This window comes from Anolis carolinensis, chromosome 2 (assembly GCF_035594765.1).
Source record: "Anolis carolinensis isolate JA03-04 chromosome 2, rAnoCar3.1.pri, whole genome shotgun sequence".
NCBI lineage: Eukaryota > Metazoa > Chordata > Lepidosauria > Squamata > Dactyloidae > Anolis > Anolis carolinensis.
The window spans coordinates 113,076,406-113,103,584 of record NC_085842.1 but is presented as its reverse complement, the minus strand read 5'-3'; the positions used below and the strand labels follow the sequence as shown (position 1 = coordinate 113,103,584).

General features: G+C 39.5%; 1 protein-coding gene across 11 annotated transcripts in view; it reads right to left on the bottom strand.

The window, feature by feature from the left end:
- The window catches only part of LOC107983185 (uncharacterized), a 263,915-nt gene that overhangs the window by 136,964 nt on the left and 99,772 nt on the right, over positions 1 to 27,179 (bottom strand). For all 11 annotated transcript variants that reach the window (XR_010002771.1, XR_010002772.1, XR_010002773.1 and 8 more), the window contains 6 exons: positions 25,084 to 25,247; positions 23,901 to 24,013; positions 21,577 to 21,689; positions 20,238 to 20,447; positions 17,157 to 17,300; positions 5,410 to 5,573 (listed from right to left, as the gene is read on the bottom strand). Coding sequence is in view for 8 of the 11 variants with exons in the window: in XM_062970409.1 (XP_062826479.1) it covers positions 5,410 to 5,573; positions 17,157 to 17,300; positions 20,238 to 20,447; positions 21,577 to 21,689; positions 23,901 to 24,013; positions 25,084 to 25,247 (908 nt within the window). In the remaining 3 variants the exon portion in view is untranslated. The remainder of the gene's footprint in view (positions 1 to 5,409; positions 5,574 to 17,156; positions 17,301 to 20,237; positions 20,448 to 21,576; positions 21,690 to 23,900; positions 24,014 to 25,083; positions 25,248 to 27,179) is intronic.

The window sequence follows — 27,179 nt, the reverse complement described above, 5'->3', positions numbered from 1 at the left end:
TAAGCCACACCGAGTCCCTTCTGGGAGATGGGGCAGGGTGTAAGAATAAAGTTATTATTATTATTATTATTATTATTATTATTATTATTATTGTTATTATTATATAGGAAGGACAAGAGATCTTTTCCAGAAAATCAGAAACATCGGAGGCAAATTTCAGGCAAAAATGGGCATGATCAAAAACAAAGATGGCAGAGACCTAACAGAAGCTGAAGAGATCAGGAATAGGTGGCGAAAATATACAGAAGATCTGTAAGGAAGGATAATAATATAGAGCAGGGGTCCCCAAACTAAGGCCCGGGGGCCAGATGCGGCCCTCCAAGGCCATTTACCTGGCCCCCGCCCTCAGTTTTAGACTTAGGCTCGCCAAAGTCTGAAATGACTTGAAGGCACAACAACAACAATCCTACTTGATTATCTCATTGGCCAGAAGCAGGCCCACACTTCCAACTGAAATCCTGATAAGTTTACAGTATGTTGGTTAAAATTATTTTTATTTTTAAATATTGTATTGTTCTTTCATTTACTAATATTGTAAATGAAATATTGTAAATGAATGATATGGTAATACTGTAATATAATATATTGTGTATACATATAATATTGATAATACTATTATAATGTAATATAATATAATATTTACTTATTTATAACAGTATTTCTACCCCGCCCTTCTCACCCAATAGGGGACTCAGCGTGGCTAATAATAATAATACAATATAATAATACGGTATAATATAATAATATTATTTATATATTATATATTAAATGTAATATTATTAATAATATTACGGTATAATGGTACAGTACAATACAGTAATATATAATGCTAATATTGTGCTATGCTACTAATATAATATATTGTATATGTACATACAACTTGTAAGCCGCTCTGAGTCCCCTTAGGGCTGAGAGATGGTGGGGTATAAATGTAGCAAATAAATAAATAATTGTTGCTGGGTTGTTTTTTTGGCACTACAAATAAGACATGTGCAGTGAGCATAGGAATTTGTTTGGTGTTTTTTTTTTCAAATGATAATTTGGCCCCTCAACAATTTGAGGGACCATGAATTGGCCCTCCACTTAAAAGGTTTGAGGACCCCTGATATAGAGGATAGTTTTGACGGTGTGGTGAGTGAATTAGAACCAGACATCCTGAGGAGTGAGGTTGAATGGGCCTTAAGAAGCATTGCTAGCAAGGCAGCAGGAGACGACGGGATCCCAGCTGAGCTGTTTAAAATCTTGGAAGGTGATGCTGTCAAGGTGATGCATGCCATATGCCAGCAAATATGGAAAACACAAGAATGGCCATCAGATTGGAAAAAATCCATTTATATCCCCATACCCAAAAAGGGAAACGCTAAAGAATGCTCAAACTTCCGTACAGTGACACTTATTTCCCATGCCAGTAAGGTAATGCTCAAGATCCTGCAAGGCAGACTCCAGCAATACATGGAGTGAGAGTTGCCAGATGTCCAAGCTGGGTTTAGAAAAGGCAGAGGAACGAGAGACCAAATTGCCAATATCCTGGATAATGGAGGAAGCCAGGGAGTTTCAGAAAAACATCTACTTCTGCTTTATTGACTATTCTAAAGCCTTCGACTGTGTGGATCATAATAACCTATGGCATATTCTTGGTGGTATGGGGATACCATGTCACCTTATCTGTCTCCTGAGAAATCTGTATAAAGACCAAGTAGCCACAGTAAGAACAGATCACGGAACAACAGACTGGTTCAAGATTGGGAAAGGAGTGCGGCAGCGTTGCATACTTTCACCCTCCCTATTCAACTTGTACGCAGAACACATCATGCGACATGCGGGGCTTGAGGAATCCAAGGCTGGAGTTAAAATTGCTGGAAGAAATATTAACAACCTTAGGTATGCAGATTATACTACTCTGATGGCCGAAAGCGAGGAGCTGAGGAGCCTTATCACCAAGGTGAAAGAAGAAAGTGCAAAAGCTGAGTTGCAGTTAAACGTCAAGAAAACCAAGATCATGGCAACTACACCTATTGATAACTGACAAATAGAGGGAGAAAACGTGGAGGCAGTGACAGACTTTATATTTCTTGGCACAAAGATCACTGCAGATGCAGACTGCAGCCAGGAAATCAGAAGACGTTTACTTCTTGGGAGGAGAACAATGGCCAACCTTGACAAAATAGTGAAGAGCAGAGACATCACACTGGCAACGAAGGTCCGCATAGTCAAAGCAATGGTACTCCCCATAGTAACCTATGGATGCGAGAGCTGGACCATAAGGAAGGCTGAGTGAAGGAAGATAGACGCTTTTGAACTCTGGTGCTGGAGGAAAATCCTAAGAGTGCCTTGGACCGCAAGAAGATCCAACCAGTCCATCCTCCAAGAAATAATGCCCGGCTACTCACTGGAGGGAAGGCTATTAGAGGCAAAGCTGAAGTATTTTGGCCACATCATGAGGAGACAGGAAAGCTAGGAAAAGATCACGATGCTGGGGAAAATGGAAGGAAAAAGGAAGAGAGGCCGACCAAGGGCAAGATGGATGGACGGTATCCTTGAAGTGACTGGGTTGACCTTGAAGGAACTGGGGGTGGTGACGGCCGACAGGGAGCTCTGGCGTGGACTGGTCCATGAGGTCACGAAGAGTCGGAGACGACTAAACGACTGAGCAGCAGCAGTATTATTATTATACTACAGTAATTATTACTGCATATATTATATTTATAATCTTATATTACCTGTATTGAACTGGATTATATGAGGCCCCTTCCACACAGCTGTATAAAATCCACACTGAACTGGATTATATGGCAGTGTGGACTCAAGATAATCCAATTCAATGCAGATACTGTGGATTATGTGCCTTGGCATTCTGGGTTATATTTCTGTATGGAAGGGCCTTGTGTCTACGCTGCCATATAATCCAGTTTATCTGTATTTTATCAGATAATCAGATAATCTGTATTTTATAGTCAGTGTGGATGAGGCCTAAGTGAATTTTGCCCGTCTTCTGGGCGCCATTGTGGCTGAGGGGGGTGCTAGGAAATGAAAGGGCTGGGGCCTAAAAGCAGAAGGGCCTACCTTTCTAACTGGCAGCCAGGGGGAAAACGGCCCTTCCTATTCCTCTGTAATTTGGATTTTTTTTCCTAGGGTTTTTTAATTGAAAGACATAGATTGGATGACTATGTCTTTTGTGGCCAAATTTGGTGTGATTTGGTTCAATAGTTTTGTTGCTTACTCCATGGGAAAAACACACATTACATTTTTACATATATAGATTTTGGTGGCAGCAAACAGACTTGCCCGCCGTATTTTGGCTTCACATGCTATAATCATCCTAATGGATTATCCTCTTTATGTGTTGCTCACGAGGATTACATTTTCGTAAATTCATTTCACAAACCAGAAAGAATCTTGCTAAGGACAAGGGAATCCATAACTTAATGTCATTTTGAAAACACATGTTCTACTTAATTTCTACAAATCTCTGTAAAATTATAGTGGTGAGCATAAACATGTGATTGCAAATATACTATATATATTCTAAGCTTTCATGAAGTCTCTAAGGATGTCAGGAACTGAAACATAAAATCTTATTTCATATAATCTAAATGTGTAATAAACCATACTCATATAGAAAATGGTTGCACATTTACAACCACCACATATATAGTTACTTTCTTTTTGTTTTTAATCATTATTACTATTCATCATTTTATCATGTATAATTTTTATATTTTAATACAAATACTGTTAGCCTCCTTTGCCCTCTTGTTGGGAAAAAGATATAATATAAATTAAGCAAACAAATAAGAAAAATAAACTTAGCATATTTGCACAAAACATGGAACAATGTGCATGGGGAAGATATTTACAAATTACCAGTTCTTAAATTTCCATTTCACAGGATAGATTTATGACTTGGCAACCATATTGTCAGTCATGTTTCTTTTTAGATTTTCCAGACATGTAAAAACCTTTATGTTTTAAAAAGCATGCCTTAATCACACAAATTTGTTTCACTATATAAAAAGCTCACTTGTCATTAGGATAGCTCTTTCATCAAACAATACAAAGGTAAAATACATTATTTACAAATATGGTCACCTCAGTCAGTGTTGTGACCCTGAACAGATCAGTAATCAGAGAAGTGTCGTTTCAGAAGAACAAAAATGTAAAACTATAAACATGGACAGACTCACTATACTGAAGATTTTTAACATTAACCCCCCCCCCCTTTCCGGTTTCATCAAATGACAGATTTCGCATGACATGCAATTTCATGTTTCACTCTACAAAAAAACTCATCAGGAAGCAGAAAATGAGTTATCATCTAAGCTTCTTTTCTTGTTCTCTCTCTACCACCAAGTTGTAATAAAAATACAGTATTGGGTTAACAGTTGGCCATAGAAGCCGTAGTGAAGATTTCTCATTTTGGAACACTATACAATAAACATTATTGTGCAACTATACATTTTCTCTATTAAAAAAAATACAACCTATGCACTTTTCTCCATTGCATGCTGTGAAAAGTGTAGTGTTATGATGATGACCATGACTAAGGAAGGCTTAAATGAACCAGTAAAATAGCAATGTTTTTTGAGTAAAGATGTCTATTAATTGTGCAACAATAACATAACATCACCCATTGCTTGCCAATTTTCCTTAGTTATCAAGTATTTTAGACCAGCCAACAATCTGTGAATGAATAAGCAAGAAAAGACATTTGCATCTGCTGTTGGTTTTTAAGTGGAGTTAAGCACCATAGAAATTCTACAGATTATGTGAATCCTGCTTCTGGGCAGTAGAGCAGATAACCCAATTTGGGTGATTTAATCTTCAACTTAGACTTGAGACTGTACACTTCTGATTATGTTGGTTGTTGATAACAAGGGGCACAATCCTGGATTTCAATTATTGCAAAGCTTTTGTTTGCAATTCTATTATGTTCCTTATCACTCACTTATTTTCTTGCTTTCTAAGACCAAGGAACCACATGACCTTTGCATTACACATTTGAGTGCATGTATACCTATTCAGATGCATATATCTGATGCATTAAATTCCCTTCAAAATGTGGCACTTGCATGAACGTATGAATCAAACCTTCACACTGACCAATCAAATCACATATTTTCCTAAGTGTATGTAGCATAGCATGTATTTGTCCAGCCACCAATCAGATCTGTCAAGCCCTATCATATCGTACTTTTTAGAAATGAACAAAAGGTCTCCAAATTTTACAAAATTTGACACAACTTTGTGAGAACAATACATAAGCCTTAGTTGCATTGTGTTAACACCTATTGTTTGTGAAACAGTGAAACATTCCTCTGAGATGTACACCTGTACAGATGCTTAGATTTTGAGAGTACTGGTCAGTCAAGCTAACAGAAATCACTAGAAGGGGAAGGGAAGAAATCATACCACATCACTTTCATCTTCAATCCACAGAAGTTCAGCAGCCCTAAATCTACTGCAGGATGAATTTGCCTCTTTCCAAGTTGTGCCAACATTTATTGAAAAATAGTAACAATGTCTGTTCCAGTAGTGCCATGTTTTCATATCTGGGCATCTTTCACTGATGGTGCCTTTAAAAAAAGATGTTCAATAAACACTTTACACAAATCGAAGATATAACCATGTTAGTCAGAATCAGAATGCAATGAGATCATGTAGGACCTTTGAGACTGAGAGAAAAAAATTGGTAGCCTAAGCTTCCATAGACTTAAGAAAGCTTATGCCATCAATTTCTTTTTCTCAGTCTCAAAAGAATTACAACAGCCCTTTACACACTATATATTCTTATTCAAATATCATAGCATTAGTGTCACCAAAAGGCACATGTTTTCATATATTCTGAATTTACAAACACAGTTACTATTCTCAACTTTTTCCAAATCAACACAAAAAGAGTTTTGAGTTGCTCACCCTTATGCTAGAATAATTATTTGCTAGTCCGATCTTGGCTTCCAAATGTAAACTGTTCCCTGTATCTGTATGAACTGGCAAGTAGTGACGGTGGGAAGGACAGGTTGCTTACCTGTAACTGTGTTTCTTCTAGTGATTCTCTATGAACTCACACTTGTATACTGTTCCTGCTCTAACAGAAGCTTTCCAAGTTGTATATTTTCAATTTTTGCCCCGCCCACTCCTCCCCAGGGCATAAAAGGAGCCCTGGCTCCATGCCCCCCAGTTCTGAGTTGCAGTAGCAGCTAGAAAGGGGGAGGTTTGATGTTGAGGGGAGGATGGATGGGTTAGTGTGAATTCAGAGAAACACTCAAATAAACACAGTTATAGGCAAACAACCTGTCCTTCTTCGAGTTCTCTGTGAATGCACACTTGTTGAGACTAGCCAGCTGTTGCTGTGGATGGTGGGACAGACATCAAATCGACACCAGTATGTAAACCAAACAAATAAATGTTTATTGCACATAAACAATAGGAGCCATATTATAAACTTGAAGTGCAACTTCATGTAAACCTTTGACTGATCTGGTTACAGCCATTAATGGCAACAATCCAGAAACGAAGGTGGTAACACCTTAAGTCTTTTGAGATAATTCACAAGGTCAATGAGCATTCGATTGATATCTTGACAGTAGAACCATTACCAGGTCTTAAGTACAGAACAGTATGTGAAAAGACAACAAAAGAAAAACACTACAAATGCCTTTGAGGAAGGTATATTGGCCTGATGCCACAAGAGGATCACAGGAACCGAATCTGAACCTTGATATACGAGGGTTATCCAGAAAGTAGATTACGTTTTGGAATGATAAATGAACAAAGTATAGGAGAAAACATTTACCATATGCAGTTGAAAGCCCCACCCAAATACCACTTCTCAACATAGTCGCCATTCAAATCTAGGCAATGATCATAGCGATGAATGAGCTTGGCAACTCCTTCCCCACAAAACTCTGCCGCTTGCATCCTCAACACAGTGACAATGTGCAGCTGTGGGGAGGGCTGACCTGCTGGTTGAGGACGCAAGCAGCAGAGTTTTATGGGGAATGAGTTGCTAAGTTCATTCATCCCTATGATAAGTGCTTAGATTTGAATGGTGACTATGTTGAGAAGTGGTATTTGGGTGTGGCTTTCTACTGCATATGGTAAATGTTTTCACGTATACTTTGTTCATTTTTATTTCAAAACGTAATCTACTTTCTGGATAACCCTCGTATTTCTAAAGGTTTAAGCTGAACAAACGTCAAATTTGGCAACATCTGTAAGCTTGTACATGAAAAAGGGCATGATCAAGTTAAACATGCTAAGTTTGTCCTTGAGTGTACTTATATGCTGGAGAGATATAGTCTATACTCCCTGAACCGACGGGGCCGAGTTCCTATGATACTGGACACAATATCGACCTGCCAAAGGCTGTGTCCTGGTGGGACTTCGTGTACAGTCTATAGTGTGAAACAAGTCATGGGGTTGGTCAAAATGGCTGCCCTACAGATAGCATCCAGTGGGATTCCTTGGAGGAAGGCTGTGGATGTGGCCAGGCCCCTCGTTCCTCGAGGCTGGATCAAAGAGGGTGGTGGGTGGTGTGCTAGTTGGTAACAGAGTTCAATGGTTAAGGCTATCAAGTGGGATAGTCCCTGGGAGTAGACCGGGTTTCATAGCATCTTTTTGTCGTAGGATGTAAAAAGTGTATTTACTCTATCTGTAAATAGAGGGCTCTCAAGGAGTAGCTGGGCATTTGTCAGAGAGGCAAAGCTGTCTATTGACAGCCAACCCGATCTGTTGAAGATCTGGTGTAACTTATGGGGATTGAGCTTTCACTTGTGGGTAGTGTGCTTCAATCTGCTGAGGCAGTATTCTAGGTCATCATCTCCATCCCAGCACATGGATTTGCCGAAATTGAGATGTTGCACTCAATGCACCAATGCCATATCTTGAGCGTCAGCCTCAGGAATTGGTGCCACCCTGTTTGTTAAGGCAGTTAAAATTTGTACTACTCTGTTGGCAATGAGGTAGACCAGTGATGGGCAACCTTTTGCACTTGGTGTGTCAAAATTCACCAAATGACTTGGGTGGTGTGTCACTTCGAGAAAAAACCCATAATTTTGCAATATGTATAGTTTAGATAACAAAAATGTATAATCTATATATATAAAAGAGTGATGGAATCGCGGCACCGAGCAAAGCAACTAAACTACGGGCCCCCCAACCTCGACATTGGACAACACAACCCATCATCCACGCCTTAAGGTTGAAACAACACAAAATCACTTCACGCACCTCCACATGGAGAGAACCCACAAGGCCCCATCGGGAGCCATGCCCAGGAGGGAGGGAAAAGAGAAGCCCTCATGGCCGCCAGCAACAGGGAAGGCAGGCAATGGGAAAAGGCTGTCCCCTGGGTCCTAGTGCCCGCCCATCATACAAACCATTTATCTCCACTCCAACCTTCTACAATATCCAACCCATTTTAATACTCTATATTTTAAATATATGCTATGAACCATGACAATCAACACAATCTCTCTCCTAATATTTTAACAAGCTTAAAATCACAACACCAAATAAAAAACAACACTCTTAAAACATGGGAATGCCAGACACTAAACAATCAGGGCCAGCGAACACCTCCCACGATCTGCCATGCAGGACACAATCCAAGCACTCCCAACAGATGGCCACCCAGCCTCTCAATAATAATAATAACAACAACATCATACAATCCTAATGTTTGCAGAGGCTGACTATTTCTGTGGCCTTTACATGTCACATCTCTTTTTATGTTTGGAACCTTTAGAGTGTTTGCTTATCTTTTTCACATAGAAAGAAGATGGCTGTATACTCAGAAAGGCCTGACTATTTCTGTGGCCCTGACATGTCACATCTCTTTTTATGTTTGGAACCTTTAGAGTGTTTGCTTATCTTTTTCACATAGAAAGAAGATGGCTGTATACTAAGAGAGGCCTGACTATTTCTGTGGCCCTGACATGTCACATCTCTTTTTATGTTTGGAACCTTTACAGTGTTTGCTTATCTTTTTCACATAGAAAGAACATAGCTCTATACTCAGAAAGACCTGACTATTTCTGTGGCCCTGACATGTCACATCTCTTTTTATGTTTGGAACCTTTAGAGTGTTTGCTTATCTTTTTCACATAGAAAGAAGATGGCTGTATACTAAGAGAGGCCTGACTATTTCTGTGGCCCTGACATGTCACATCTCTTTTTATGTTTGGAACCTTTACAGTGTTTGCTTATCTTTTTCACATAGAAAGAACATAGCTCTATACTCAGAAAGACCTGACTATTTCTGTGGCCCTGACATGTCACATCTCTTTTTATGTTTGGAACCTTTAGAGTGTTTGCTTATCTTTTTCACATAGAAAAAGTATAGCTGTATACTCAGAGAGGCCTGACTCTACTGTACATACTAAACATAAAGACAACCATACAACAGACATTCAATATCACCACTAACTCAAATTTCTCACCAACACCACCAGACAACACCACAGCAACGCGTGGCCGGGCACAGCTAGTTGTAATATATAGCTGTATTTAATAAAGGAAAATCTATTTAACTTACCTGCTTAGTGACTTCTTTGTTCATTTGTCAATCAGTTTCTTTTGTTGGTCTTGATATGATTTTACTTGTGTGGGGTGCTATGAACTAAGATAAGTGAGGGGGAGGCAGAATTCTTTAACTAACCTACCTATTAATGACTTTTTTGTTGCTGAATTTCATTGGCTAAATCTTCAATTGAAGGCTAGTATTTTGTACACTTCAAGTCCAAGCAAGCGCTACTAACTTCATCTGTCAACCTGTTTCATTTGTTGGTTTTGATTTTATTTAACACTGAGAATAAGGTCTCACTAAAGTACGTAGAGGGAAAAATTGTGAGCAAAGCCATTGCTATATTTTTCAGTATGTTAAAAGTGTCTGGTAATCGGTTCCAGGCACTCCAAATTTCCTGTTTGTAGTGGCACTCCTCTTGATTCTCCAAGCAACACCTTTCCAGATTCTCAAGCTTTGACCTCAAGTCGACAAACACCTGAGACCAGATGCTGTCTTGAAATTTTGCAAGTTGCCTCTCCAAAACTTCAATTTGCATCCATTGGAAACCATTTAATTCCAAACTATTGTAGACTACTACATCAGGATACTTAATTATTTTCATGGTCTGTTCTAGGCTTCTAAATTGATTAAAACTATCACAGAATCGGTCAAGTAACGAGCCTAAAACATGCTGGTACTGTATATGCAAGGGTTCCATTTCATTTTGTACAGCTGCACTGGCCTTCTCAAAATACTTTTTTACTCGAGGAAGATATTTATAAGTTTTGGTTTCTACATCTCACTTGAAAATTTTAAGTTTACTTTCAAAAGCTTTTATGTATCCAAACATAACGTCAATACATTTGCCAAAACCTTGTAATTTTAAGTTCAGTTCATTAATATGAACAGAGATCTGTAAAAAAACACCAAGGTGTTGACCCACTTATCATCATTGAGCTGAGGAAAGTTTCCCAGAACCTTATCCTCAAGTAATACCTTAATTTCTTCAATGCACTCTACATAGTGCTCAAGAACTTTGCCTCGGCTCAGCCATCTTACGTTATTGTACATCAACAGTCCACTGTAGGTGGAATCAACCTCCAGTAAAAGTGCAGAAAATTCTCGCTTGTAAAGGGGGCAAGCAGCTATTAAATTAACTATTTTTGTAACAACTGACATTAAGTCGTTTATGTTGGTGAATTTTGCCTTGGCACATAAAGCCTCCTGATGAAAAGGCACAATCAGATGTCCAATAACTTCCGTAAACAATTTGACAAATCCGACTTTTTTCCCCCACCATGTTTGGTGCCCCATCTGTTGTCACTGACACAACTTTTGAGATATCAATGCTTAGGTCACAGAATGTTTGTATAACAACCTTAAATATTTCGCTTTCTGATGTACTTGTTGGCACTGATACTAACTTTATCAACTCTTTTCTCATTGTGAGACCATCAGAATATCGACCAATAATGGCCAACTGAGCATGTGATCTGACATCAGTAGTTTCATTGAGATAGAAAAATATTTACAATTACTTATGTCTCTCTTTAATTGATGTTGTACGTTTGTGTTCAGTCTCATTATTCCATCCTTTATATTTCTACTGAGTGGTAACTCAGATATTCTCTTAATAATTGCATCTTTATTCTGCATATTGTGAAATAGAACTGGTGCACATCTTAGGAAAGTTTCTTTAATAAATTCTCCCTCACTGAGTCCTTTTCCATGCTAAGCTATGGAGTGAGCAATGCTCAAACTTGCAGATGTTTGTAGAGCCTTTTACAGATTTAAGAACGGAATTAGACTGGCTCTTATAAAGATGTAGCTGCCTGGAAATGTATTCTTTCCTTACAGCCTCACTTTTTTTTCAAGAACTGGGAATGATTAGTCTCAAAATGTCTATTTATATTCCAAGTTCTGCTTACTATCATTTCAGTACATAGAACACAAAATGATCTGCCATTTTTTTTCTATAATGCCAAACAACTCAGTCCATGTCTATTGAAAGGGTCAGTTACTGCTACTACCACTTTCTTTACTTAACCTTGGTTATTTATTTTTAGGGTTCTCCATCAGGGGGGTAGTGACGAAAGATAGAATTATAGATAGCCTGTTAGCCCTCCAGGCTATTAGGGGTTAACTAGCCTAACTGGCCACAAGATGACATGTGTAACTGTCTTTTAGGAAAGGCCAGGGTTAATAGCAGAAATAGGGGTTAATAAGGATACACAATAGCAATAGTGGTGAAATGGAGTCTGCACTACGCTGCAAGATGGCGATCCTTATGTAAATTAAGATGGCTACTTTTAATGGCGGGAAATTGCACCCATAGACAGGTCCTTGCCTCTTCCAGCCTCCTCCTCACATATCTCAGTAATGATGGTCAATTAGAAATCCACAACACCCCAGAACAGTAGATTGGATTATGGTTGCAGTGATTATGTGGTTGCAGGAAATGCCGATCACAGGGCCCCCAGAGATGAGTCCCCTGCACCATTCCACTGCTTCATGCTTGCTAAGAGGAAGTGAGGTCAAAGATCCCCTAAAGGCCTAACTGGAAGTTCCAGGACTAGATGCTCTGTGCCGGAGTTCTGTTGCTTTGGCCTACACTACAGCAAATGTTTCATCCTCGGCTGCTGTACCTGGCCGTGCAGGAGCCAAGAATGAAATGTCCTTCTTGGCATGCGGCCACATGTCAGCAAAAATGGCTAGGCGTGTCAGTGCTAACTCGTGTGTCATAGTTTTGCCATCACTGAGGTAGACAAAGGTTTTCAGGGATTTGAAGATGGCAAGAAGTTCCAGATAGTTTATGTGGTGGGTCCATTCTTAGTCGGACCAGTGGTCTTGGATTGTCAAGGTACCGTACTGGGCTCCTCATCCGAAGGTGGAGTCTGTAGGTATCTCCTCAGTTGGTTGAAGAGTGTGGAAGGTGACCCCTCGGCAGACATCGTGTGGGTTGGTCCACCAGATGAGAGTGTACAGTATTTGCCTCGGTACTGTGAGGAAGCTGGAGTTTTGCTGCCGAAGGAGATCAAAGTGCTCTATGAACCCTCTCTGCAGCGGTCTTAAGTGAAGACATGCAAATGGCGTCACTGAGACCATCGATGCTATGTGGCCAAGGAGGACCTGGATGTCCCTGTCTCAAAGTTTCCTGCGTTTCTGGCAGCAGTGGGTTTCATTTTGCAAGGTGTGGAACCTGTCTACAGGGAGGAACGCCATCTCAGTCCTTGCATCAAACATCGTCCCAATGAACTTTATTGAGAACAATGGAGAGATATGTGACTTTTCCATGTTCAACAGTAGGCCCAAAGAGTCTAGGACTGTTCACATAAAGCAAGGAGTCTAAAGCTGTAGCTAGGAACGCAACTGTGCCTTTAGGAGCCAGTTGTCCAGATAACGGAATATGATGATGCCTTGTTGTCCGAGGTGTGCCGCTACCTCTGACATGCACTCTGTGAAGACTCTTGGTGCCATTGCAAGTCTGAAGGGGAGCACTGTAAATTGGAATGTTTGCCGGTCAAGCTTGAAGGAGAGGAACCTTCTGTGGGCCAGATGGACGCTGATGTGGAAGTAAGTATCGTGTAAGTCTATGGTGGCAAGTCAATCTCCTTTGTTAAGCAGAGAGGATGGATGAGACCGACACCATCCTGAACTTTTTTTGTGAGCAGGAAGGTATTCAGGGCTCAGAGGTCAAGAATTGGGCAAACGCCACCATCCCTCTTGGGGATGGTAAAATATTTTGAGAAGGTGCAGGCGTCTTCCTCTGATGGCACCGGTTGTATTGCGCCCTTGAGCAGTAAGGCCTTGACTTCGTCTCATATAGCATCCAATGACTGAGTGGTGAGGATCTGTCCCGTTGGGGGAAGCTCTTCAAACATTAAAACATAGCCTTCTCGGACAATGTTGAGGACCCAGGCACCTGAGGTTATATCTTGCCACGCTTCCACATAAGAGGCTATTCAGTTTGCAAAGGGGTATGCTTCGGATTCAATAGCTGGTGTTGGTCCCAAAGGCAATGTCGGGATGGAGAGATTTTTTTTCATCTCAGTAGCAGCTTGAGAAACTGCAAGTCACTTCTGGTGTGAGAGAATGGGCCATCTGCAAGGACATTGCCCAGGGTATGCTCAGATATATGTTTTCGAATTGCTAGGTTGACAGAAGCTAGGGCTAACAGTGGGAGCTCACCCCGCTCCCCAGATTCAAACCACTGGCCTTTCGGTCAGCAAGTTCAGCAGTTCAGTGGTTTAACCCACTGTGCCACCGGGGAATCCAGATTAGAGTATGTAAAATCCTAATATGTTTAATGATGGTATGTATAAGCAGTATTAAGATGTTAACAATATTCTTTTTTAAAAATACCATGTACTTTCCCAACATAGATATGGGTTCTTTCTTTTTGCATTTTTTGAAAAATGGTTAATTGTATTTTCTAATAAAATAAATTTTAAAAAATTAAGTCCTATTACATTAGCATAATTTAGTTGAAATGCATTTGCCCTACCATTTTCAATGGGTTTAAGTATTAATAAATCTGAATCCAACCCAACAACATGTTAACTATTTCATGGTCTATGATGAATTAATCCCAATATCTTCATAAAGATGTAGAATTTCTTTCAACTTGTGTAAGATAAGAAAAAGCAATCATAGAATCATAGAATAGTAGAGTTGGAAGAGACCACATGGGCCATCCAGTCCAACCCCCTGCTAAGAAGCAGGAAATCGCATTCAAAGCACCCCCGACAGATGGCCATCCAGCCTCTGCTTAAAAGCCTCCAAAGAAGGAGCCTCCACCACGGCCCCAGGGAGAGAGTTCCACTGTCGAACAGCAATGTATATTCTTGTAGTGGCGTTGCTTTGTATTGTGGAATGAAAAAACAAATCTGTGTTCACTCATAGCATACATAAGTCATTCTAACTATTCAGAAAAAAGGAAATACTGCCTGACTGTCAGTTCTTCCTGCTGAGTAAACAGAAGTCACAGCATGTTTTGATCATTTTATTCATAGAATTATATACATTGCATAGTAATAAGGATCATGCTGAGGTTAGCTGCAGAAGGAATAACAATCAGATGTGGGTGCTTTTCTCTCAAGGGAAGAATTACAGCATTCTTCTTAGCTAGTATCAAGTCTCTTGGAATGTTTGATCCCTTATGTTTTTGAAGACTTTGTAAAAGATTCAGTTAATTCGATATGCTAGTAGATAATGGATGTTAACTATTTTGTGGATTTCATAATTCATTGTATTTCAATAATTAATTTAATTTAATTTTTCTAATAAATGGTTTTGGAAATCCTTGTTTTGAATTTTTTGTATGATGTTTTATCATCCTTGTGGGAGGCTTCCCTCATGTCGCAGGATGGATTTGAGGTTAATGTGTTGTCGGTAGTAGTAGACAACAAGGAGACTGCATCGTCACGGAAATTGTCAAACACAGAACTTAGGTTGGTTGGTTGTTGGACCTGGTGCACTGCTTCTGGTTACCTCCATAGGAAGGACAACACTGATGCTGCAATGAGTGGGCCAGCGATTGTTTCTGCTGCTGCTGATAGAATGACTGGCGAGGACTTCTGTACCAGGTTTGGCACCATCTGGTTCTTTGTGGTCGTTGCTGGGGTTAGATCCCGCACTTTGCTGCCAATGTCTTAAATTCATGGTTGATCTTCAGTTTGTCGACAGTTCCCGAGTTGAAAAGTCCAAGTGCATCAAAGGGGAGATATTCGATAACCTATTAGGAGGCTGTCAATAGGCACAACGAGCATAGCTATGATGGCAGAGTATGGATGGGCTAACATCTTGACTGCGGTGTCATCTGCATGCTTTACCATCTGGATCTGATGGTGGGTTAGCAACATTTCTTCTTGCCTCGGAGTGTTGGTCTTCCTCCGAGAGCTTTACATGGAAGGCTTGGGTCTTTTCCCACAGCAGTTCTTGGCCGGTTCCCATACAGGCATCGTAGTTGGCTATTCTGGTGAGGAGGGATGCGGGTGAGGAGGGTAGAGCTTACGGCTGACTGAGTCAAAGTGCTTGCCTCCTCTGACCTTTGATGGGGAAGAGGCAGGACTGGCAGAATGTGTTTTACGGGTCTCTGCTCGTGTTGAGCAGGTTGTGGAGGGGTTTTTGATATCCCCTCTGCAGCTGCTCTGTCCAGCCTTGCTGTTCGTCTACCCTTCTTGGAAGACCTCTCGGGGGGGGGGGGGGGAGAGTTCTTGGTGTGCCGCAGACAGATGATTTGGTGCTGGCAGCTGTTGTCTTGGCATCTGGATTACAGTATGGACAGATCAACGTGGTGAGTCCTGGAGTTCTCCATTCAACATTGTCTCCAAGTGTGAATCTGAGGAGGACAGGTCTTGGTAAACTTGTGCTCGTTGGAATGGAGAGTAATGGTGGGAAGATGTCTCCAATGAGGTCTGCTGAGTCCGCTTGGCAGGTAGCAGTGTGGGGTTTGCAGAGCCTTTCTCTTCTTTGTCACCCCCTGTGTTTGCACTTTAAACAGGTTGTTGAAGGACTTCCCCGGAGTAGGCGTAATTGGAGAGAGAAGGGATTGGGTTACCACCTTTGCTCACATCCTCTGTCTCTTCCTGAGCCTCTTGAATGCAATTTTTATGGAGAAGGTAGATGGCCGTGTAGCGGAAACTGACCAAGAGGATCTTGCTGATGTCACCTAACTCACGGTCAGTGGAGGCCAGGCGCCTTTGAAGCTCTCAAGGCTGTTGATGCTTTTGACAAGGCTTCTGTCGGAGCTGGAGCTTTCACCGCAGCCTTGGTAAGGTGGTTGATAGAGCACTGCCTTAAGACAGGAGGCTCTATTGTTTCCTGCCTGCGCCATGAAGGCTTGGCAGTGGGAGCAGGAGATGGCAACATGGCTCTCTCCCAGGCAGAGCAGGCACTTAGCGTGGCCATCAGAGTCCGGGATCTTTGATGCGCACTGAGTGTATCTCTTGAAAGCTGTGGTCAACATTGCGAACAAGTTTCCGAAGAGCTGCTGCAGCGGCGGAAGAAAAAGAACTAGGGTGCTGGAGCCTAAGCGCCTTTTATGTTCTGAGGGAGGAGTGTGTGGGGCTACCAACAAAAATTGAAAATATATAGCTTGGAAAGCTTCTGTTAGAGCCTGTGCAGGCGCAGTATACGCCACAAGTGTATATGCACAGAGAACTCAAAGAATTGGGTTTCCTTATGCAAGAAAATATAATCTTCCTCTAGGGGTTTCTGATAATTAAATGCGTCCTGATTCATTTTCAGAATGAACAACCATCTGGCTACACATTTCTAACACCTTTTTACCATCCAGAGACGCAAACATGAAAGTGGAAACCGACGGGCAAACTCTTATAAGCTCCTAATTAGCTACCATCTGGTTATTTCCTAAGAACCAGAAGTTCACTGTATTCAAGAGTACATCTGCAATTTTACATACATGTTACTTCTTGCTAAAAAAATTGCAAACATTAATTCTTCAAACACTGAATGAGATTAGTGTTAGCCACACTGAAACAAGGTTTTATCTTGCTTTTCATTATAAAAATCCCACCAACTGTGAAGCATCCCACAAGAAGTTAAGCATGGTCAGCAGCCATTTTAGCCACGTAATAAATCCACCAATATCTTCTGTGCATTAAACCACACAGTGTTTTTTAAAACTTACTTTTTGAACAACTCTCTATAGATGTTTGATCCTTACATGTTGTCTTTTCATCACAGAAACCAGTTACCATGTTACATCGTGTACTATCCCTGCACATTGGGCATTGTTTACTACACAGATGCCCATGATGTCCTGGTGAACAACCTGAAATGCAATTAATTCAAATCAATTCTCAGCATCAAAACACACATAAACAACATTCACAAGTGATATGAATTACAATTTTACAGCAAAATTTTTTTTTCCTCTGTTGCACCTTAGCAGGGTTTCACCTTGCTCACAACACTCACCAAGAAACCAAACGTGAAAGTCAAAACAATTTATTAAGAAAGCATATATAAAAAGGTAAAACACCATGGAGTAAATAAAAGATCAAATCCAAGAGTTAATATAGCAGGCAAAAGTCATAGGCAAAAAGCCAAGCCAAACTGTTTACATAGAATAATCCACAGCCAGTGTAACTGGAGCATGAAGGCAGGATAAACCCAAAATACATAGCTTAAAACCAGGAGCAAAACATGAACATGAATCCCAGAATAATCCCTGGCACAAGAAGCTAGAATACGAGTATAAATCTTGGGTCTCCAACCCAGGCTTGAACTGAGAACAAGGTCAGGTAACCTCTCAGGTTGAGTGACGTTGCTAGATTTAAAATCCCTACATAGATCTCTCAACTTTAAAGACTGCAAAGCATGAACACATTCTTCTGCACTCCCCGCTTCTTGCTCTCTCTCCAATGAAGTCTCTCAGATCTTCTGCATCTGAATCCCTCCCCCTCTGAGCCAGACGGGAATGTTTATCCAAATCCACTGTTCCCTCGGATGAGCTCATGTTATCTCAGCTGCTGTTAGTAGGTGAAAGATCACCTCCCTGACTGCTAGATTCCAAAACATCAGTACTTTCACACGACAATACAGAAGCAGGCTTTTGCTCTAACAGCACCTCCTGTTCACCCATCTTGGCTGTATCTGAATCCAGAATTCTCCCTGGCTCTGAAACAGCATCTTTTAGTCTCAAAGCCCCTGACACCACAAGCCCCTCATCTTCACCTGGTTAATAATAATAATAATAATAATAATAATAATAATAATACTTTATTAATATACCGCCCTATCTCCCCGAAAGGACTCAGGGCGTTTCCAATCAAAAAACAACATAAATTACATAGTCAAAAAATGAGAATATTAAAAAATACAACCATACAATTAAAATAGACAATAAATAACAATTACAACCAACCATGGTCAAGAGGACAGGGTTCATTGGCCAATATCATAACAATCCAATCAGGGATGAATGAATCTTACATAACATGTTCCAGTGCCATAGGTCGGAGGTATACAGAGTAGTTTACTCAAAAACCTGCTGAAACCACCAGGTCTTCAGATCTTTATGAAAGGTGAATAAGGTAGGGGATAGCCTAATCTCTTTTTAGTTGAACAACAACACTCTCTAAACCCCATCCATAATTATCATAGCAGCCTTTAATATGGGAACACTACTATTACAGTGGTAAGAAAGCAACACGGGCTCTTCTGGTAGATCTTGGAGCAATTTGCAGCAGGTAACAAGGAAATTAAATTCCAAATGTCTAACAGTGGCAGAAATAACATCCTCCAAATATCCATTTAATTTTCCTTCTGAAATGCAGAAAGCCATGAGTAATCAAGTGGGTTTTGAATGGAATGTGAGCCCCAATCAGTGCTGGAACTCCTCACTTAAGTAGAATCTTTAATTGTTAAATACACTATCTTTGGAATTAGGCTTTGTCTTGTGAATCTCAGGAGACTAGTAAAAAACAAAGTAGATCCGACAAGCTGTCATAAACCATGGAAATACTCTTTTATCTATCCTGAATCTATTATTTGGAAAATTCTGGATACTGCCTTCCCTTTCCACATACCATGTGTATGATTTTTCTCCATATCAGGCACAACTGTATATATCTCTATTGTCATTCTATTTCCCAATTTAATTTTTAAAAGCAATCCACCCACCCCAATGATGTGGAAATATCTCAAAGAAAAATATTTTTTCCATTCCCAGCTGAGATGAACAGGTGGGATGAACTAACTTGTAGTTTTGAGTCAACAATAAAAAGAGCTGATTTAGAATGCTAAAATATCCAGCAGTTTCTTGCATTGTCTGCTGCCCCTCTAGAGATCAGAGATAGGAACAAAAGGTTTTAGTAATTTTCTGAAGTACTTCAGCTAAGTTTGGCATTGAATTTTACCAATATTATGTTGTAAACTGCTTTGAGCCCCCCTCCCCCCCCCCAGGGGTGAGAAAAGTGGTATATAAGTACAGTAAATAAATAAATAGTATGTATATATCAATGTATGTATTTATAAGTCTTAACCCATTCATTGTGAAGACACCACAGCATCCTCTGCAAACACTCGGTGTGAGGGCTTTCCTTGATCTTCAAATCTACTTCGCGCAAGGACTCCCTCCTGTCCTCTTGTGTGACACCAACTGAGAGGCAAATTTAATGTCCTCAAGGTTCCTATGAAGCTTTATACCACTTTTACAGCCATGAGGATTCCATCTTTCCACTTTCAATGTTGCCACTACAAAGGCATAATCTGAAACCTAACTCTCAAAAGTAATAGCAAAGACCAAAAGTGTACAAAAACAAAAACAAAACTTATTTTACAGAAGTTGAAAATAAATCAAAAAATGTTATATGTAACATTTAAAGCACCATTCTCTCTATCGACTCTCAGGTCAAATCAAATCCTTACCAAGTACTCTACTTAAATTCATTTCTCTCACTTCAACACTAGTCTAACTCAATTCCCTTTCAAATACATTTCTTTGCTGCACTCTTCTCAACCCCCAAAATCAATTGCTCTTCACTCAAATTGAAACCCTGTCATTCATCAATGATCCCATGCAAATTTCCATAAACATTCCATCAATCAGCATTCACTTCAATACTTTATTCTCTTCTCCTTCCCAACAGGTACTTACCTCATTATAATACAATAAATCAAGCAAGCATTTTATATAGAAACCATTAACATCACAGGTAGCTATAATGATAAACTATATGGGATAAACTATATAATGAGAGCTTACTTGTTTTTAAGCGAAAGATATGATGAGCTGAACCTGACACCATTTCCATTCCTGTCACAAGAAAATGTGCATTTGGCCAGCTACTTATTCCAGTACAGTTCTCTCTTAATACACAATGGAATCTTGCTTCATCAAGATCTTTATACATAGCCAGGGGATAAACAGCCAGGAGTATTTTTCCAGGATAATCAATGAAAAGGTCGAGACCAGCTTTTAGAAAGCACAATAATAATTTTGTTACATGATTATTGGAAGCAAACATATTGCTAATTTGCAGACAAAAGGCATAGAAAAAAAATCATGTTATATTGTACACTAAAAAAATTACACTAAATACAGGACTAGAGTGTCTGAAGGAAAGAGGCAAACTTTACCATTCTTAAACAATTATGATTATACTCACCATGTTTAACAATTCTCCTAAGATCATCTTAGGTACTGACAGTTATCTGATACAGCATTTAATAACCATTGGAAATGGACCTCAGTATTAGCTGCATTGTTATCAGCAGATAAGGAATGAGCATCCTATAGTTGGCCTTGCGCGGAGAATCTTCGCAAATGTAGAGAAGCTATGAATACTCCCTTCACCCATCCCCAACGCTGCATCCTAAGAATGGAGAGTCCAGATAACATTTTGAAGATGCCTCCATCCTTGGGAAATGACGGTATTGGGGGAATCTGCCGCTTGCGCCCTCAACCAGCCGGTCAGCCCTTTCCGCAGCTGCGCAGCGTCGCCAAAACGCTGCGTTGCCAGCCATGCTCCCATTGCTGAAACAAGTGGTTGAGGGCGCAAGCGGCAGAATTTAGTGGGGAAGGATTTACAAAGCTCATTCATCGCTATGGTAAGTGCCTAAATTTGAATGGCAATTACGTGAGATGTGGTATTTGGGTGTGGCTTTCAACTGCATATGGTAAATGTTTTCTCCTATACAATAGAGTCTCACTTATCCAACATAAATGGGCCGGCAGAACGTTGGATAAGCGAATATGTTGGATAATAAGGAGGGATTAAGGAAAAGCCTATTAAACATCAAATTAGGTTATGATTTTACAAATTAAGCATCAAAACATCATGTTATACAACAAATTTGACAGAAAAAGTAATTCAATACGCAGTAATGCAATGAAGTAATTACTGTATTTACGAATTTAGCACCAAAATATCACAATGTATTGAAAACATTGACTACAAAAATGTGTTGGATAATCCAGAATGTTGGATAAGCAAGTGTTGGATAAGTGAGACTCTACTGTACTTTGTTCATTTTTAATTCTAAAATGTAACCTGCTTTGTGGATAGCCCTCGTACCAAACAACCAGCTACTCTGCTTAGTACCTATTTCTTTCTCACAAATATAGGAATGATGTTCACTGCATGGCAAGGCTTGAAATCTTGCTCCTGGAAGCATCTGAACACATCCACTTGCTGTCGAAGGAAAATCCCAAAGCCTGTTTATGAGTATAAAAATAAGCTGCCTTTAGCAAAACTGTGGTAAATTTCTTTGCAAGCTATGTCTTTAAAAATGAGAAAGGAAAATGAAATATTGTGTACATTTCTGCCATTTTCATAATACTTTGCCTCATTAAATTTAGTCCAACAAAGTTTCTAAGGACAGAGAAAGGGTTTAGGAAAGTGTGCTAAATAAATTATTTGAATTATTCTGATGATTTGAATGTCAAAACCTCAGCATAGCTATTTTAATGTTGTTGGTTGCTAAGAATTGCCAAATGGAGTGGCATTATTCTACTGAAATGTGGAAGATAGGCCTACTAACTGGGAAGCTGGGCTAATTGTTTAAAGATGTTTTGGCAGCCAAGCCTCAAAAGCCTGTCAATCTTCCCCAAATTTCCAATACTGGCATTATTATTGTTGTTTGTTGTTGCACTTTTTCTTTCTTAAGGAGACTCAGTAAAAGGTGCTAAAAAAAATTACCATATATACTCGAGTATAAGCCGACCCGAATATAAGCCGAAGCACCTAATTTTACCACAAAAAACTGGGATAACTTATTGACTCGAGTATAAGCCGAGGGTTCGAAATGCAGCAGCTACTGGTAAATTTAAAAATAAAAATAGATACCAATAAAATGACATTAATTGAGGTATCAGTAGGTTAAATGTTTTTGAATATTTACTGTATTTCAAAGAAAAACAATAAACTAGCTCTATAAGTGGAAATGTAGAGGCAACAAAAAAGGTATCAACAATAACCTTATAGTAGTAGTAGTAGTAGTAGTAGTAGTAATAATAATAAAAACTTCATTTGGATCCCACCCTATCTCCCCATGGGGACTCAGGCCAGCTGCCAACATAGTAACAGGCAAACATTCAATGCTTATATAAACAATGCAGAGCTAGATATAGATCTATAATTATAGATACTAATTTCACATATGCATTTTCCCCTAAAATGTTTGCCAATCCTCTATGTGTGTGTGTGTGCATTTCCCCTACAATATTTGTAAGCCATTTCTCCCCTGTAATATTTACAAGCCCTATATATAGGTAGATAAGAATATATTCATATCTATCATCTCTCTTTATATATATATAACTATATATATATATAGGATTTGCAGAGACTTGCAAACATATGAGGGGAAAATTCATATATAAAATTAATGTAGATAGATAGATAGATAGATAGATAGATAGATAGAGATATATAGGTACATAAGGATTGCAAAAGCTTGCAATGGGTTAATGCCTATATATCTGTAGGAGAGTTTAACAAATATTTCAGGGGAAAATGCTTTCATAAGATTAATGAATATTTATTTTTCTTCTTCTTGACTTGTAAGGGCATCTTTCCCGTTTCAAACATTCCCTTGATTAAGAGTGAGGGAGGCTTTGGAAAAGTAAACACTGATAAGGGAGGGTAAGAGAGAAATATATCATATATTGCAAGCAATAGCCTGCAGGCTCCGTTGCTGGTCTTGACCCGATTATAAGCCAGGGGAGGTTTTTTCAGCTTAAAAATAGGGCTGAAAAACTTGGCTTATCTTCAGGTATATACAGTAGATAGAACCTCCACTCCAAGAGTAAGAATTCAACCCTTCTGCATAATCCTACAATCTCCAAAAGGAGTAACCTGTGGCCAGTGTCAGTCTTTTTAACAGAGCCATTAAAGAAACAAGCCTTGTATAAAACAATTGACAATATCAGTGCCATTATTATAAAAATTGCTATTTCTTATTTGTATTAACTGTAAGAAGTGTGTTTTCAAATGTGCTGCATCTACTGCATCTCCTCACCAATTTTTCCCCCCTGTTCTTTGGGTCCTGTTCAATCTTAGCCACTGTTTCATACATCTATAGAAGTGGGAGTTCTGCCCCAAAGCTCCAGACACAGTATTTTGCTTGGCCACTGCAACTATGCACTTTTCTCATTTTCAAATCTGTCCATTTTCAGAAAACAATAGCACGGATAAAGCATCCATGGTGAGTTCATTAAACAAAACATTTAAGAATTGTTGTTTAATCATTTTCAAACTAAACAAAAGGAAATATTTTTTTTCAAAAGACACTCTGTAGAACTAAAGCAGCTGTAGTGCACCCAGGACAAAACAGACATATACCTTGTATGTCTCTTTGTACTGAAAATAATTATTTTTCTCCGAGACTTTCAGAAATAGATCATAGTAGAACAGCTGAAACTTACCAAGAATATTTTGATGGATCTATATCTTTACTATCACCACTCCATTTCCATGTAGTTCCTCCTTGCATTAAACCAATCCAGCTCTCAGTTTGCACCATAATACCAAGCCATATCTACAAAAAAAAATGTGTATTCAAAATTCTTCATCTAGGTGCTGGATTGGAACCTATAATGAGGCTTAGGATGGTGTATGTCAATCAGAACAAGTCAAAAGGTAGTGCTGCTGATGACAGTCAACACAGAATTCAGCTTCCTTCAACCTGACCCCCGTCCCCCCCTCCAAAAAAAAAACCCAATCAAACATAAAAAACCACTTTCCTAAAGGAGCACATCTTTACCTCGAAAAATGCTTTTTATCCAGTCTTGTGTACAGTGATATTTTCTATAGAAAGAAGCACTCATTATCAGCTTAAGTTAAATCATCAGTTATCACTATGTATGGGAAAATGTAACCTAGTCAGTTAACTATACCCTGGTAACATCAAGTGAGTTGGTACACTCATTTGATGTTCCCAGCTGTATATTGGGCTACCTTTGAAAATTGCCGTAAAATTACTGATATAAAAAACAACAGCTGAGTATACTCATTTCAAATGTATGTGTATCTTTCCAAGCTGGATTCAGATTGACAAAACAGCCTTGACTAGTTTGGAGAATACACTTTTTATTTTATGTAATATCATGTCTTTCTCTAAACATGGCACCTAAAGCAGCTCACAGCATCAATTATGACAAAATGTAATTTTTACAATATAGGACACACTAACATTGCTAAAAGTCCCTTCTGCAAAAACAATCAAATAAAAACCAGTTAATTCACAAAATCCTATCTAATTACGAAAAATCAGACTGCTGGCAGATGCAGAACAGATAGGTCCATCTTAACTCTTGTTAAACAGAGATACCCTTAGAACCACCACCTAGAAGGCCCTTTCACATGTCTTCACCAGACGTGCTTATGACAGTGGTGGGACTGAAAAAAACAAAACCTCTTCTAAGTTTTCTTAAAATTTGGGTAGTCTCATACAGAAATACACATTATTTCAGTTACTCTTTACCCACAGTGTTAGGCCTTATAGGTCATAAGTAGCTTTCTCCATTTTGCCTGGAAACATTTCAATTAGGGAGCAAGGTTATATCTCCTAGAGAAGCAGTCTAGAAGGATTCCACTTATGCACAGTACCTTCTCTTTTTCACTGTCAATTCTAGCAAGTTTGCCATCTTTGTAATAGGAACATCGTAGATTTGCCCAGGCATGCTGCCCCTTCATTTTCCCTTCAAAATAATAACAATGTCCATCATAAAACCACCATGGGGCATTCTGGGGGCATTTCGGATGCTTGATGCCTGAAAGCAAGACAAAAATATTTTAAAATGGAATAAAGAATTTTACTAACTGCCCAATTCTCATTATTACATCAAGTGATATGTACCTGTCTACACCATTAAAGATTAATAATCCTGTGATAGTTATAGGGAGCTATTGTGGTATAGTTGCTAAATTATTGCATGAGGACACTGGGAAACCCGTCCAAATCCTCAATTGGACATACAAACCCTGTGAGTAACCTTGGTCAACTCAAACCCTTTCAGATAAGAGGAAGGCAGTGGCAAATCACCTCTGAATAAACTTTGCCAAGAAAATCCTACAATATTTTTACAATAAATCAGAAATGATCTGATTTAGAAAGTTTGTCACTTGCTAAGGAAGAGCTATTAGCCAAAATGTCTGAGGACAACTCGTGTGACATTTTATGTATACAGGAAACACACAGACATCACAATGAGAAGACCAAAAATTCTCGGAATGCAACTGGCAGTGGAACGACCTCACAGACAATATGGTAGTGCCATTTTTGTACGATCTGCTATAACAATATCTTCAACCTCTCTCACAGAAGTAAACAATATTGAAATCCTATCTGTGGAACTGGATAGTTGCAGTGTATCTTCACTCTACAAACCACCTGGGGCTGATTTCTATTTTACGCCCCCAACCAATTGTCACAATCATGAAGCCCATTTTATTGTGGGAGATTTCAATAGCCATAGGTGTGTCTGGGGCTATGATGAAGATGATAGAAATGGTGAAGCAGTTCTAACGTGGGCCAACAATAGTAGAATGAGCCTCCTCCATGACACTTACCACCATCTTTCAATAGCGGCCGATGGAAGCGTGGTTATAACCCTGATCTGATTTTTGTAAATGAAAGCATAATCCACCAATGCATTAAAAGGGTATTAAACCCGATACCCAATACTCAACAGAGACCAATATTCTGCATAGCATATGCAGCTGTAAGACCAAAAAGTGTCCCATTCCGCAGAAGATATAACTTCAATAAAGCTAACTGGACAAAGTTTACAGAGACCTTGGAAGCAGATATTTCTGATATAAAACCTTCTATAGAAAATTATAACCTGTTTGTAGAAGCTGTGAAAAGATCCTCGAGGCTCTCAATCTCTAGAGGCTTCGCACAAGCTACCTACCAGGTCTAAATGAAGAATCGCTAAATCAGCTACAGTGATATCAGACTATTTCAAGAGAGTCCATACAGTGATGTGACTATAGCAGCAGGCCAAAAACTATCTACAGCCTTAGCTAATGCTAAGAAAGACCTCTGGATAGAGCTGCTTGAGAACCTTGACATGTCCAAGAGTAGCCGAAAAGCCTGACAATTGATGAGACGCCTGGATAGTGACCCTCTGGTCAACCATGGACATGCAGACGTAACACCAGACCAGATAGCTCACCAGCTAATTCAGAATGGGAAAACCAACTGCAGCAGAGTAAAGATGAAAATCAACAGGGTGCCAGAACTTGAAACCCACCAGTTGTCATCTCCTCTAAACCTGAAAGAACTCAAAGAAGCCATCAAGCGATGTAAAACTGGTAAAGCACCTGGCCTAGATGACATAATGATGGAGCAAATCAAACACTTGGGCCCAAAGCTGAAAACTGGCTTTTGAAATTCTACAATCAATGCTTGACACACAAACAGATTCCCAGAGCATGGAGGAAAACTAAGATCATTGCCTTTTTAAAACCTGGTAAAGATGCCTCCAATGCCAGGAACTACCGATCAATCTCCCTCTTATGTCATCTATATAAAGTCAATGAGAGGATGCTATTAACTCGATTAGGACCTGTCATTGAACCTAAGCTTATTGCACAACAAGCAGGTTTCAGACCAGGGAAAAACTGTACAGGTCAAATTCTCCAACTGACTGAGCATATCGAGGAAGGCTACGAGAAAGGCTGCATCACGGGAACAGTTT